Source organism: Cricetulus griseus, chromosome 7 (assembly GCF_003668045.3).
Source record: "Cricetulus griseus strain 17A/GY chromosome 7, alternate assembly CriGri-PICRH-1.0, whole genome shotgun sequence".
NCBI classification, from domain to species: Eukaryota; Metazoa; Chordata; class Mammalia; order Rodentia; family Cricetidae; genus Cricetulus; species Cricetulus griseus.
The window spans coordinates 47,011,216-47,025,497 of record NC_048600.1 but is presented as its reverse complement, the minus strand read 5'-3'; the positions used below and the strand labels follow the sequence as shown (position 1 = coordinate 47,025,497).

At 43.7% G+C, this 14,282-nt stretch overlaps 2 protein-coding genes across 6 annotated transcripts in view; both read left to right on the top strand.

Moving 5' to 3' along the window:
• The window catches only part of Crebrf (CREB3 regulatory factor), a 67,737-nt gene extending 65,115 nt beyond the window's left edge, over window positions 1-2,622 (top strand). The window contains exon 10 of one of the 4 annotated variants that reach the window (XM_027425177.2): window positions 2,484-2,622. Coding sequence is in view for 2 of the 4 variants with exons in the window: in XM_035447293.1 (XP_035303184.1) it covers window positions 2,481-2,587 (107 nt within the window). In the remaining 2 variants the exon portion in view is untranslated. Of the gene's footprint in view, window positions 1-2,480 lie in introns of all 4 variants that reach the window. The other 3 variants (XM_035447294.1, XM_035447293.1, XM_027425176.2) reach the window with 3 other exon arrangements.
• Bnip1 (BCL2 interacting protein 1) lies at window positions 2,621-13,798 on the top strand. Of its 2 annotated transcripts, none has more exons than XM_027425183.2 (6): window positions 2,621-2,752; window positions 5,096-5,188; window positions 7,960-8,051; window positions 10,912-11,013; window positions 12,162-12,280; window positions 13,199-13,798. In XM_027425183.2, the coding sequence occupies exons 1-6, from the start codon at window positions 2,669-2,671 to the stop codon at window positions 13,393-13,395; spliced, it is 687 nt and encodes a 228-aa protein (XP_027280984.1). In that variant the 5' UTR covers window positions 2,621-2,668; the 3' UTR covers window positions 13,396-13,798. The 2 variants fall into 2 exon arrangements, with proteins under 2 accessions (XP_027280984.1, XP_027280987.1); XM_027425186.2 differs by having other exon boundaries at window positions 2,705-2,752; window positions 7,919-8,051; window positions 13,199-13,395.
• The last annotated feature ends 484 nt before the right edge of the window (window positions 13,799-14,282 follow it).

Genomic DNA, 14,282 nt, shown 5'->3' with positions numbered 1-14,282 from the left:
TGTCCTTGTTAAAGGGAAATAACCAGCTTAGAATCTTAAGGTCAAAAGATCCAAAGCCCAGTCAGTGTAGTCAACAAAGACAGTTCCTCAATGAAAGGAGCAAAATAGGGTTGGAAGACTCATGAGAGGGTGTGTGGGTGGGTACCAGGCTGTGCACCTGTCCCCTAGGAGATAGCCTCTGGCTCAGGGTGCAATGTTGGCTTGTCTTGTTGGAACAAAGTATCACATAAAGTAGACATGCAGAGCTGCTTGCTCTGGCTGCTGCAGACTGCTGATTGTGCAAGAAGAAAGGTAGGCATGGGTCCAAAGGCTGAAAAACAATCCAGTACTGCCTTCGGGGTTTCTCCAGTGGCCTAAATGGAGAGCTTTACTCAGAACATTACAGTGATTTGAGTGTTAATCTATTTCTTTAAAAGTTTTTAATCTTAAAACTGTACTTGGAATAAGGAACAGAAAATGTACAAAATTGAAAGACGAGTTTACAGTGAAGAGTGCAGAAGAAACTTAAATGAAGTAGAATACACACCAGGCTCCAAAACAGGACCTGTCAGCTGAAAGTTACTGGTGTTGAGTTACATTAAAAATGTGATACCATCTTAACAAAATAAACCAAAGTGTGTTAAAATTGAGAGGAAGAAGTAGCCGAAACATGTTGGGATTGGGAGAGAATAAATCAAGTATTTAATCGAATCATATAGAAGACTCCATATAAAAACTGCCATTTAGTGTGTGAATGGACAGGCAGTTTAGAATAGTGAGTTTGGAAATAGACTCAAATGTATGAACAAATAGCACAGTCAATGTGGAATCCAGAACCAAGGTTTAAAAAAAAAATTGGGCCCTTCTCTAGTGTTGGAGCCACTGAGTAATCTAGAAAATGTCAAGTTGGTTCTGCATCTCACACTATGAGCCAATATATATTTCAAAATGTGTAAAGATATAGGTATTTTTTAAAAAGTATAAGCACTAGAAGGGAATGTGAACAATCTTAAATCCTTGAGTGGGAAGGATTTTTTTTTAACATAGACCTAAGTCCAGGAGTCATAAAGATCTACGAATGCTATGTGAAACTGAAATTTTAAGTCATCTTAGAGGCAAAAAGTACCATAAGCAAAGACAGAATTCTGCAAATTTTGCAACCAGAATACTAATAACAGAAAGGGCTCCTGGAAACTGATGCAAAATAGGTTGATGACAAAGTAGAAAAATGAACAAAGTAAATGTGATAGCTTTGAAACATTCCTAGTCTTGTTCATTATGAGAGATGCAAAATAAAGGCATTTTGAGCAACAGACCAAATGGTAAGGCTCCCAGTGTCAGCACACCATGCTGGTGGGCTAGAGAAAATGGGTATTTCTATCATTTTGCTGGTGCAACTGTAAACTGATATGGCCACTATGAAGAGAATTTTTTTTCTATTTTTTTTTTTTTTTTTTTTTTTTTTTTGAGTCAGAACCTCAGACTCTAGTCCCGACTAGCCCGGAACTCACTATGTAGACCAGGCTGACATGGAACTCACAGAGATCTGCCTGCCTCTGCCTCTGCCTCTGCCTCTATCTCCTGAGTGCTGGGATAAAGGTGTGTGCCACCACACCAAAAAGGAAAAGAATTATGAAAGCAAGTCTGACAACTTCATTGGTGAACATCTGTAATTCCAGCACTTCAGAGTTTGAGGCAAGAAGACCAAGAGTTCAAGGTTGTTCTTGTCTACATAGACAGTTGGAAACCATCATGGGCTACATGAGACCCTGCCTCTGAAAAGCCAAGATAAAATACATATATCGTTTCACTTACTCCATTTGTTCTGTCCTCCTCTTCTTCTCACTTCCTATAGCCAAACGATTTAATCAAGTGTGACTATGCAATCGAAGCAGGGGATAGAAAATGCATGAACATACATACTCCCAGGATGTTGCTTAGTAATACGTGAATAGCAACTAGTAGTCATTGAGTTCAACAGCACGTTATCAACACTGCTGCATTTCAAGTATTACCTCATTTCACATGGCACAATCAGAACCACTCCTGCTAGATACTTGTAATCCAATTCTACACAAAGAGCAACATCAGAGCCATAAAAATGTGTAAGGAAGGCAATGTAGGTTCTGTGTCTGAGAAAGCCCTAGGATCATGGTTGTACTAATGGAGATGCTCCAGTGACCTGCATTGAGTTATGCACTTTTACAGATTTTTGTATCTTACTCCATAATTCATACTTACTGTAGAAATTGTGTTTTAAGTTTTAAAGAAAAAATGCAACTTTAGTGGCATCCTAATTGATCCTTTTTTGTTCCTGTGCAAAAAGTCATTAGAGTAGCTGGTGCCTGAAAGATGGAAAGTGAGCGGATTTTTGTTGTTGTTTTGCTAGTGCTGGGGTCAGAACCCAGGGCCTTGTGGTGTGTCAGGCAAGCCCATCGCCAAATGAGCTGTGTCTTCCAACCCTAGTGGTTCTTCATAATTACTTTCACTTTTCCGTTTAGTAGGAGCCGACGTGAGAGGCTGTCCGTGTTCCACGTGTCAAGGAAAATCCCAGGTCTGGGCTAGCAACTTGGTTTGCTCCGCACTAGGTCTCCCGGTGCCACATTGAAAGAAATACGGGAGGAAGGCCGGCGTCACGCAAACACGCTCAAGTTTGGCCACCGCTGCTCGCCGTAGCCGCGTCTCCAACATGGCGGCTCCCCAGGACGTCCACGTCCGGATCTGTAACCAGGAGATTGTCAAGTTCGACCTGGAGGTGAAGGCGCTTATCCAGGTACAGATTCTTAGACCCTCGCCGTGCTCTCGTTAGCCGTCTTGGCGTTCTCCGGTACCTTCGCGCACGGCCCAACTTAGCCGGCAGGCGTCCCTGCTCCAGGCCGGTTCCTCCGGCGCCGTTCTGTCGGGTCCCTGGGATCGCTGACCTTCAGCGCTTTTCTTGTGCATACTGTTGGTTCGCCCGCCGCTGGGGCATCCCGACGCCCCTCTCCTGTCCCCTGGCGATACAGCAGAGGTCCGGGGCTAGTCTGCTCACCCGCTGTCTCGGCGGTACCTCCGCCCTGCCACCTCCCGGATCACCTCCCACACCCTCTTCCCTGTGTTAGGGGCCCAAGAGGGTACCCAGGGCCACCTGACACGGGAGTCACTGGCCGAAGCTAACGTAACCTGGACCGTGGCTGTAATTTTTTTTGAATGAAGACATCTAATGGAGTGCAAGTCCTGGGTCAGAAGGCAGGCAGTGCCAATACTAGGACCTGGACGGGGAAAAGCCAGCCTAGGAAAAGCATTTTAGAGCTTCCGACGGGGAAGTGGGGCGCTTATCTGGAAGCAGGTGTAAGTAGGAGACAGTAGTGCAAGCAAGTTAACATAGGCAAGAGTAGAGAATGTGGAAATGGCTCCTCAATTTAGAAAAACAAACGAACAAAAAACAACTGAAGAAACTCATAATACAATCTGTGACAGCAAACGAAGAAAGGATAGGGGCGGGGGTTGGGGAGCACGTGGCTCTGCTGATGAATGCATGCCTATCTTGCACTGGGTTGCATCCCCAGTGCTGCATAAATGGGCGGTGGTTGCTGGGATACATATTCTCGAGCCCCTGTCAAAAAGGGATGAGGAAGTAGTACTCTCTGATAAACCAGATGCACACCTTACCACATCAGTAGTTTATCCTATGCCTCAAGGGGGTATGATTTTAAGAATAAGCTAGAGAATAAGTGAAAAAACTTGATGCAAACCTTAAATGTCTCAAACTTCACTCACTCCTGGGATGTGTAAACAACAAAATGTCTGGCCCAATTCTAGAAAAATAAACAAGAATTGGGTTTATACAAATGAAATTACCAGGGGCTGGGGGTAAATGTAACTCAGTTTAGAGTTAAATTTAGCCATGCTCAAGGCCCTGCTTTCAGTCCTCAGAATGCATCAATAAATACATATACATACATAAAACTAAGCTGCTAGTGTGTTGGTGCTAGCACTTGGAAAGAAGAGGTAAGAAAATCATGCATCTGAGGCCAACCTGGAGTACATAGAGTGACCCTGTCTCAAAAACAAAAAACAGACTACATCCAAAATTTAAAAAAAGAAAAGTTACGTTTTCATATTCCGATCTGCTAGGTCTCTTTTGTGACCCATGGTTTTTGGATTCTTGTGGTTACTATTGAGTAAGCATAACCCCATACATTGCATTCTTATGGTCTTCCAGCCATTCTGCTAAGCATTTTATGTAAAGAAATATGACTTTGAGGTAGGTCAGATGAAGAATTGGAAGTACAGAGAACTTAGGCTTTTCAAGATTGCAAGTTTTCAAAATTTTCAAGTTGTTGTAAACAGGATTTGCATATAGTAGCCCAAGTCTAGAGCCTGCACTAAATCTTGGCTCTAGTGATTCTGAATTTCTTTCCAGAAGCAAATTCTCAGTATCTTTAAACATTATGACTTGCAACAGATAGATGGTTTGTAAAATCAGACTAAGTTACTTTAGAGTTGAAGGATATGAAGTCACAGTATCTCTTAGATGCCCATTTTTTTTTTCCCCAGACAGGATTTCTCTGTGTAATCGTCTTCACTTTGTAGACCAAGGCTGGCCTTGAACTCACAGAGATCCACCTGCCTCTGCCTCCCAAGTGCTGGGATTAAAAACTTGCGCTACCATCGCCTGGCTTTAGATGCCCATTCTTGATGAACATGTAAGCTGCTCAAGCCTTTCATATTGGCTGGATAGTGCTTTGTAAAAGTCAAGGTTGAGTTTATCTAGCTACTTATTTATCTACACACATATAATAATACATATCGTGTGTGTGTGTGTGTGTGTGTGTGTGTGTGTGTGTGTGTGTGTGTGTGTGTGTGATGCTGGTGATGAAACCCAGGACCTCAAGCACATGCAAGTGCTTTACACTGAACTGTACATCCCGGCTACTTTTATGTATTCTGCTCAGTGTTAATCTTAAGGGGGATGAGGAAACTGAAAATGATGTTTTTGCTTTTGTGCGAAGGAGAACAGCAGTGAGCAGGATGAGGTGAAACTAGGCCAACCTTAGTTGTGGGCTAAATCAGCTTTCCTTCTGTATATGTCATTGACTGGAGAAAGGCCCCTCATCTCTTCCTTGTCTTACAGGATATTCGAGATTGTTCTGGACCCTTAAGTGAGCTCACTGAACTGAACACTAAGGTGAAAGAAAAGTTTCAACAGTTACGATGCAGGATACAGGTAGGTGAGGCTCCAAACCTTTGTTACCTAAGGGTAGGTAGCCAGGGTGGGAGCTCTGGCCTAGAGTTTGAGAGTTGACCAGGTTCTTCACATACTACCTGGAGAGAGTAGTAAACATTGTTACACTGAGGGTAAATGGACTAACAAAGAATGGAACCTGTGCACTCATTCCCTGCTTGAGTCTGTCACCAACATGTCCTGGGTGTTTTACATGCTATCATTTTTCGAAGTAACCCCCCCTTATGGTTTCTGGAGTCACAGTTTACATCATATCACACCTGACTTTCACTACAATGCAACTGCTGTCTCAAAACATAAGAGAGTGAGAGGGAACTGTGTGAGTAGCAGAACCATCCACTGCTGTGCCCTCAGGGACGGATGCTACGAATCTGCCCATCACTGGGTGGGGCTAGAACCACCTGGTTTTGCTGCATGTAGTAAATGACATTGTTCCAAAACTATCCTTCAACTCTTCCATTGCTTAGCAGGAAAATATTGCTTCCTGTGTGTTATGTTTGTGTGTGTTGTATGCCCACAGCTGTTAGTCTCTGTTATGTGTCTTGGTAATGTTCTTTATTTGTTCTCTGTGCCACTCTTTCAAATAGCTCTGATTTGTTACTTACATGTCTTGCCAGAGTTTGTCTTCTTAAAGATTACAGATATTTTTTGCAGTGTCTTCCCTTTCTGGGCATGGACATGCCACAGCATTGAATTTCTAGGCTTACCTGTGTCTGAAGGACCTGCACTTAAACAGCCTTCCAGCCTTCTTATATAGTTGTAATTTTTTTCTAGCCATTTCTTTACCAACAGGCATTCATTTGGGCTACTTCCCTGTTTTGATTCTTAAGAGCTAGTTTGTTTTCTTAAAATGCCTTTCTTCAACTCTCCAACTTTTAACTACCACTGTTGCAGAAGTACCTGCATTTATTTCCTTTCCTCATTTTAAGTAAATATCTTCATCAATACATTTACATATTTATTATGCTCTTGCTCTTGGTTACAGCCTCTCCTTAAGCATAGATGATGACATCTAGCAAGGTGATAGGCCAGTGAATGAATAGCCCCATCCTAGCTCTTGCCTGCATTTCCTCAGCATTTACATACTCTATATATACCTGGAAACACTTAAAAGCACTTAAGTGCTCTTTTGTGTATTTCAACAAGTTGTGTGTGAGTAGAAGAAAACTGGCTTCTGTCTTCTGAATATGCTGTTCCCTACATTTGAGAGTAACAGTACATCTTTCATTTCTCCAAAGATGTCAGGTTCTCTATGACATCTTCCAAGCAGCTTCTTCTAAGGATATTGTACATTTCTCCTTCTCTCTAACTCCCTTTTTCCTATTCACCCATTCTTCCTTTCAGTGACCCATTCACAGGCAGAAGAGATTGTAGCAGAAAATAGACCACAAGGTGCTTTGTGCAGTGACTGCATTGAAGGGAATGGGGATTCTAAACAAAAACTTATGTCTATACCTGGTGATATTTGCACACCCCTTTCCATTTTCTTCCCTTGAGACAGTGCTTCACTATGTAGCTCTGGCTGTACTATAAGTAACTGTACAGACCAGGCTGGCCTTGAACTCACAGAAATCTGACTGCCTCTGCCTCAAGTACTGGGTTTAAATGCATGTGCCATCATGCCAAATTACTCTTTTTTTTTTTCAATTCATAGTCAGTTATTCTTTTTTTCTGCTTTAGCAATATTTGAGGGGCATAAACCTGGAAGTCATTTCTGAGCTGTTGAAATGATACATAGATTCACATGCAAATTTATATTGGAATGAGTAGATTGTTATCTGGATAAACTAATGTTTATGTTTTAGCTCAATGGCTAAAAATGCTTGAAAGTGGAACTAAAAAATAGGACTTGAGGCATGAGATGTTGTGGCATCTTTACAGTGTGTGTGACAACTCCATTATCTCAAGTTCTTAACTCTGGTACTGTTGGTCATGTCTGCTATCCTTTGCTCATGGTAGACTCTTTTCCTTGGTATTTGGTTATTTGGAATCATGGGCATACGCCTCTCCTGGAGCTTCTGCAGCCTGGCCCAGGGCACATCTCTCAGTCTCCAGGGATTGTCATAAGTCTGGGGACATTGTTTATGTTAATTTATCTTCTGTTCCCAAACCACTCAGGAAAGATAAATCATTCCTCTACCCAAAGTCCCATAGCACACCCCCTGCCAGCCCCCTCAAAACCAAAGCAAAATAAACCAGACAAGTGTCTGTGTTTGTGTTCTGCTGGTGAGTGGACATCCCCAGACTGGAAGCTTCTGCTGGGCCTGGGTTTGTGATGCTTTCAGTTCAGCTTCAGTGTCAGGTGGCCTTAGGCCTTAGTGTTATGTTCACAAACAAGTTCAAACCTTCAAAGCTCTGTTGGAGTAGGTGCAGAAATGGGCAACATTTGGAAACATGTATCAGTGTGGTATGCTTCTGATATTGCGTTGGGATTAGTGGGCTTTTGTTTTGGTGTGCCCCCCCACCTTTATTTCAGACAGTGTCAAGGCTGTAGGAATGGCAACCCCTCTTCCAGCCAGAACAGCCATTCTAGAGCTGCCCACTCCAGCACCCTGTTTCTAAATCACCTTTGGGCTGCCAAGATTTTCTTCTCTTTCTTGTAAATTTGCCTATATCTTTAAATGGATATTTGGTTGTTTTGGACATGCTCCCTCTCACTCCCAAGTATCTGTGGTAAAAGATGCTTCAGTTGCTTTTGTGTGTCCCTTCTAGAAACAGAAGCACTCTGGCTAACAGCTCTTTTCCCCTCCAAGGAGCTGGAACAGTCAGCAAGGGAGCAAGACAAGGAGTCGGATAAGCAGCTTCTACTTCAGGAAGTGGAGAACCACAAAAAGCAGATGCTCAGGTAGGCAGAGTAGCTTATGGCCACCTCTGCTGGCTTGCCGGCTAATCGTGAGGCTTGCACATGTATTTGTCTAATAAGCCTAGCTTAATGGTGATGTAGTGGTGTTATTAACACACACAGGCCGGAAGTTCTCTAGATTAGTAAGTCTCAAATGGAGGGGGTAAGAGGGACAAGTAGAGTCTGCATAGACATTTGGAGCTATGTGTGTTTATAGTGCTCACAGTGTTTATATGTTTACAGAATTAACCTTCTGCTGTACTGTGTATATTCATGTATCTTAAAATTTTGTAAGTGTGGGAGCTGTGTGTGGAGTCGGTCCTTTCCTGACATTTGGGGAGACCTAGGGATGAAACTCCACTCATCAGGCCTGCACACAAGCACCTCTACTCTCTGAGCCATCTCAATGGCCCTGGTTCTGTTGTTTATTTTTAAGACAGGGTCTTTTGTCTTCCAAGTTGGCCTCAAACTCAACATGTAGCTGAGGATGACCTTGGATTTCTGTTCCTCCTGCTTCTGCTTCCCAGGTGCTGGGGTTACAGGCGTGTGCCGCCACCGCATGTTTATGTGGTGCTGAGAAATCAAAGCAAGGGTTTTGTGCATGCTAGGCAAGCACCACACCAATGTAGCTACACCCTCACATCCACTTTTTATATAGTTGAAAACAAAAATACAATTACTTTTCAGGGCTAGAGAGATGGCTCAGCAGTTTCAAATGTGTACTGCTCTTCTAGAGGACCTGAGTTCAGTGCCTAGCACCCATCCATGTTAGATGGCTTACAACTGCCTGTAACTCTTAACTCCAGTGGGATCTGATCACACACACACACACACACACACACACACACACACACACACACACACACACACACACACAGGATTAAAATAATAAAAATTAAACTTTTAAGAACATGATTACTTTTGTAATACAGGGTAAATTTTATTCAAGAATAATTAGTATGAGGAAAGCTCATTGAAAGTGAGCCTGCTTACCCAAGATGGACCATAGTTTAGCTTTCAGTGTGGCATCATCTGAATGAATGATGCACAGAATGTAAGTTTATGTTAGAATTGAGATTTTGGTGACATTGCAGTTGTGTGCTAGTCTTTGATTATAAAGCAGTATGTGCCATTTCTTAGTCTCTAAACCAGGGAATATAACTTTTTTTCTGGCAACATGAATCACTGTTTCTCCCTTCAGGTTGTACTTTTGTCCTATAGTCCAAAAGGGTCATTACAAACACACCTTTCCCAGCCTCATGATGTTCAAGGCCATTTCAGTAGTATCTGCTATGTCAGAATTCCCATACATTTTCCTTGTCACAACTGTTTGTGGTTTCATTTCTGAGTTGAGTTATTCTCCAGCTGCAGGCTTACTAACAGCAGCTGTGTGAATAACACTCAGCTGTTAAGAGTGACTGACAAAGACATGGGAGTGAGTAGTGCAAGTGTGCCTGGCTCATTGGCCATGGCTTTTTGTGCCACCAGAGGTTCTCAGATTGTAAGCATGAACTCACAGGGAGTTTGTGTGTGTGTGTGGTGTGGTAAATTGCACCAAACACTGTCAGTTTAGTGTGGGCTTAAAACAAAACATTTTTCCTGTTTTCCTATTCCTGGTGTGGTTTTAAAGGTCTGAGGAAAGAAAACAGGAAATTCATGTTGAAGCAGCAGATATGTTTATCAGGTTACCAGGTTTGCCAAGCTGTATAGTATTTGCTTACTTTCCTCCCTAATAAATGTGAGCTCCTTGAAGACCAGGAGCTCAGCTCTGCAACCCTGAGCCTTGCAGAACACTGTTGTGTACAGTTTGAAGATGTTAACTGTTTGAAATGGCAGGTGTGGAATGGGCTGGGAGGTGCTGTTCAGCATCTGAGAGCCCAGCTGAAGAGTGCCTTTAATCCTAGCACTTGGGAAACAGAGGCAGGAGGATCTCTGAGTTCAAGGCCAAGCCTGGTCTACACAGTGGAGTTCCAGGACAGCCAGGGCTACACAGAGAAGCCCTGTCTTAAGAAAGAAAAGAAAAAGAAAAAAAAAAAGGTGGAAGGAGAAAGTCAGCTCCACAAAATTGTCCTCTGACCTCCACACATGTGTTGCGGAATGCTCCCCCACCCCAATCATAGACACATACTTTTTTTTTTTTTAATTTAAAGAAATTTACCCTATTAGTTAAGCACTCTGTTCTAGTATTTTGTGTGTCTGGAGCTTAGCTCAGTTGATTTGAGCTGCTGTGTGAGAGTTCCAAAGCATGGATTTGATTGTCAGAGGGATATGGTTGGCTTTTCTTGTTTGTCAGTGAAAAATGGATTGCTGATCTCGTGTTGCTTATACTTGAGACATCATTTACAAAGGAGCAGGTGAAGAATGTGAATAAATCACACCAGTCAGGGTGCCCTGTGATATTTGTAGTGTCTGTGACTGGTGTCAAATAGACAAAAATAGCAAGCCTTGGAGGAATGTTGAGGAATGTTGGCTTTTGGGATTTTAACCACTCTAACAGCCACTGCAAGAGGTATAAGTGATGGTTCCAGTACTAGGTATGGAGGAGGAATGCTAGGTCATGGTTCTCAAAGACACTTGTCAGGCAATAAAGCCATTGTGGGTCTGTGTCTAGTAGAGTGCCATTTCCCTGGTCTCCCAACTGCCTAGCAGAAGAGGGATAGTGACAGACCATTCTGGAAACATTTTCCAGAGGTTCAAAGGAGAGATATTAGAACCTATGCTAAAGTAGTTACCAGGGCTACCAAGAAGAGGAAGTGGAGAGGGATGAGGTTGAACTCTGAGTCATACCTGGGAGAGTGGACTGGTTAGGCCAAGCAACCTGGTGGTGACACCAGAACCTCATGTGTGACCCTTCTTCTTCCAGCAACCAGACCTCATGGCGGAAAGCCAATCTTACCTGCAAAATTGCCATTGACAACCTGGAAAAAGCAGAACTTATGCAGGGAGGAGACCTCTTAAGGCAAAGGTATCTTCCTTTTGTCCCTTTGGGCTCTGATAACACATCTAAGCGCCATGTGAGGTGGCCTTTTGTTTTCATAACATTTGTACTTTATGTTAATGCATAAGTATTTTTTTTTTCTTTTTTTGCGACTGGGTGTCATACATCCCCATCTGGTTCAAACTTGCTGTGTAGCTGAGGATAGCCTTGAACTTCAGATCTCACAGGTGTGCATCTCCACACCAAGTTTATGCGGTTCTGGAGACCTACCCAAGGGCTTCGTGCATACTAGGCAAGCACTCTATCAACCAATCATCCCCAACCCAGACTAAATTTGACTAAAATTGGTTTTTGATTTTGGGATTTTGTTTGCTCGATTTTTTTTTGTTGTTGTTGTTTTTGTTTTGTTTTTTGTAGTAGTAGGAGTTGAATCTGGGGTCTCATGCATGAAGGGCAAATGCTCCACCACTGAGCTAACTCCCAGTCCTCCCTGACAATTTTTAAGACTCTTCTTTTAACTGTGCATGCATAATATCTATGTTATTAACCAGTCCTGTTGGTGTGTTGGCATTTCTGCCTTTTCAGTATCGTATGCTGCATCAATGCAGGTTTTCATCCAGTTCCTTCAATAAGTTCTCTGGGAGTGAATGAACATTTCTAATCTCTTTGTACTTAGTGCAAATTGGTTTACAGACAGCAGCATGGTTTCCATTCCTCCCAGCAGGGCTTGAGAACGTGGGCTCAGCATACATCCTTAGCCACACTGATGGTTTAGGAATGTGCAAGCTGGCAGTAATAGCCCATGCCTTTAATCCCAGCATTTGGGAGGCAGAGGCAGGTGGATCCTTGTGAGCAAGTCCAGCCTGGTCTACAGGGCCAGTTCCAGGACATCCAGGGCTACATAGTGAGACCCTATCTTGAAAAAAAAAAGAAGAAGAAGAAGAAGAAGAAAGGAATATATGCTAGCTGGCTATGTGGTACATACCTGTAATCCTAGCACTCACTGGTGGGGGGTGGACTGAGACGAGGACATTCTGCCCTCTTGGCCAGGCTGAGCTACATTGTGAGACCCCCATCTCAAAGCACAAACAGAAAGAGCACTGATGTGATAGGTTAAGATGGTGCTTTTTACAAGCTAGGATTTGTAGTTATTGCTCCTTCCTCTGAACTTTCAGGAAAACTACCAAAGAGAGTTTGGCACAGACATCTAGCACCATCACAGAGAGCCTCATGGGGATCAGCAGGATGATGTCACAGCAGGTGCAGCAGAGTGAAGAGGCTATGCAGACTCTAGGTAAGGAGAGAAGCTGCTCCAGAGCGCACACCCAAACTGTGCCTCAGGACATGGCAAGGCAGTTTGGTCCTTTGGGGGGGGGGGGACAGGATGGTGGGTAGATGCTGCTCTTTGTCTCCTCCAGCTATGCAGCTGTGCTGACATGCCTCCTGCCATCAGTGCTCCCCTGAGGAAGCATTGCTAGGCTCATGTGAAAAGCAGGAATGGCAGTCTCTCTGGAGATGGGGTCTGTCATCGATGCTTGCAAGGGGTTCAGGAGTCTGGTTTTTAAGCATTGGCTTGTGGGCTTAGTATTGCCAGACAGGTTTGGGAATTAGGACCACTGACAAGACCATTACTGTGAGTTCCTTTAAATGTCCTAGCCAGAGGTCACAGAGGAGGCTGTTTGAGACTGCCATATTCTTGCCAAATGCCTTCCCACCATGGCTCCTTTGTAGAGAATTTGTTCCTCTAGGGCCCTTCAGTTGTAGGAAACAGAAAAGGAGTTTGTTCTTTGTAAGATTTCACATGTCAACCAAAGTAGACGGCGAGGTTTGGTAAATTCTTGAACTTCCCACCTTGCTTTCATGGCTGTCACAGCCACCTTGATTCATTTCTACCCTTACTTCATCCTCTATCTACTCTATACATTATCCATGAAAACAGTTCAACACGTCTAAAGCAAATGACAAGGGGGTTGGAGAGGTGGCTCAGTGGTTAAAAGCAAGTACTGCTCCTGGAGAGGACCCAAGTTCAGTACCTAGCATGCTAACTTTCATGTGCCTAGACCCACACAGATATGCACATAACTAACAATAATAAAAATAAATCTCACCTGCCTGGCTCAAGCACTGGCCTTGTTGAAAGTCAGATGGCCAGCATCCTCTTCGTTGCTGAGGTGGCACAGTCTGAATCAGGCTCCTTCCTCTTCTGTTGCAGTCAGCTCTTCACGGACTCTCCTGGATGCAAATGAAGAGTTTAAGTCCATGTCAGGGACCATCCAGCTGGGCCGGAAGCTCATCACAAAATACAACCGCCGGGAACTGACAGACAAACTTCTCATCTTCCTTGCCCTGGCCCTGTTCCTTGCTACAGTCCTTTATATTGTGAAGAAGCGCCTTTTTCCATTTTTGTGAGAGCTGCCAGCTGTGGCCCTTTGCACTCCCGATTCAGGACTGGGCTCTCAAGGACTGGCTGGGCCGCCAAACTGGACTGCTCCTCCCCTCAGGTTTTCTCTTGTTGCTCAGTGCAGCCAGTGGAGGGAAACACAGCAGCCCAGTTTCCTGCAAGAAGCTGCTTGGAAAGGGCAGTGGAATAGAGGAAAACGAAGCCTTCAGGACAGAGGCACTCCACGTTCACTCAGCTAGCAAGTGCTGTGGCTGCCACAGGGAATATTTCAACTCTGGGGTTTGATGCACCTCCTCCCTCCATGTCCTGAGGCATAAATGCTAGATCTGGTGGAGAAAAGAAGAGCCTGTGGGAGGGAAGGTGATGACAGTTCGTGGCTGTTCCCTGAATAAACCTCATTTATTTAATGGAGTGATAAATGCTTAGTTTTACAGGATATCCCACTGGGAATGTCCATGCTTCATCGTGTCCTAACTCCTAGGACGTGAGCTTAAATTATTCATTCAACAAGAAATTACTGATGTCAGAAAGAACACTTGCTGCTCTTTCAGAAGACCAAGGTTCATTCCCCAGTACCCACTTGGGGCCTCCCAACCACCTCTAATTCCAATTCCAAGCAGGCACATAGTGTTCTTATACACATACATACAAACACTCATATGAATTCTTTCTTTTTAATTTATTGCGGGCCAATGAGATAGTTCAGCTGGTAGAGGCACTTGCCAATAACTCTGATGATCTGAGTTCCATCCACAGGCCCCACAGGTGGAAGGAGAAAACCAACTCCAGGAAGTTGTGCAGCTGTGGCATGTATGTGTCCGTCCCTGCATATACACAAATAAATAAGAAAATTAGGTGTGGAACAGCTGCCACAGGCTGATTCCTAGACATTGCC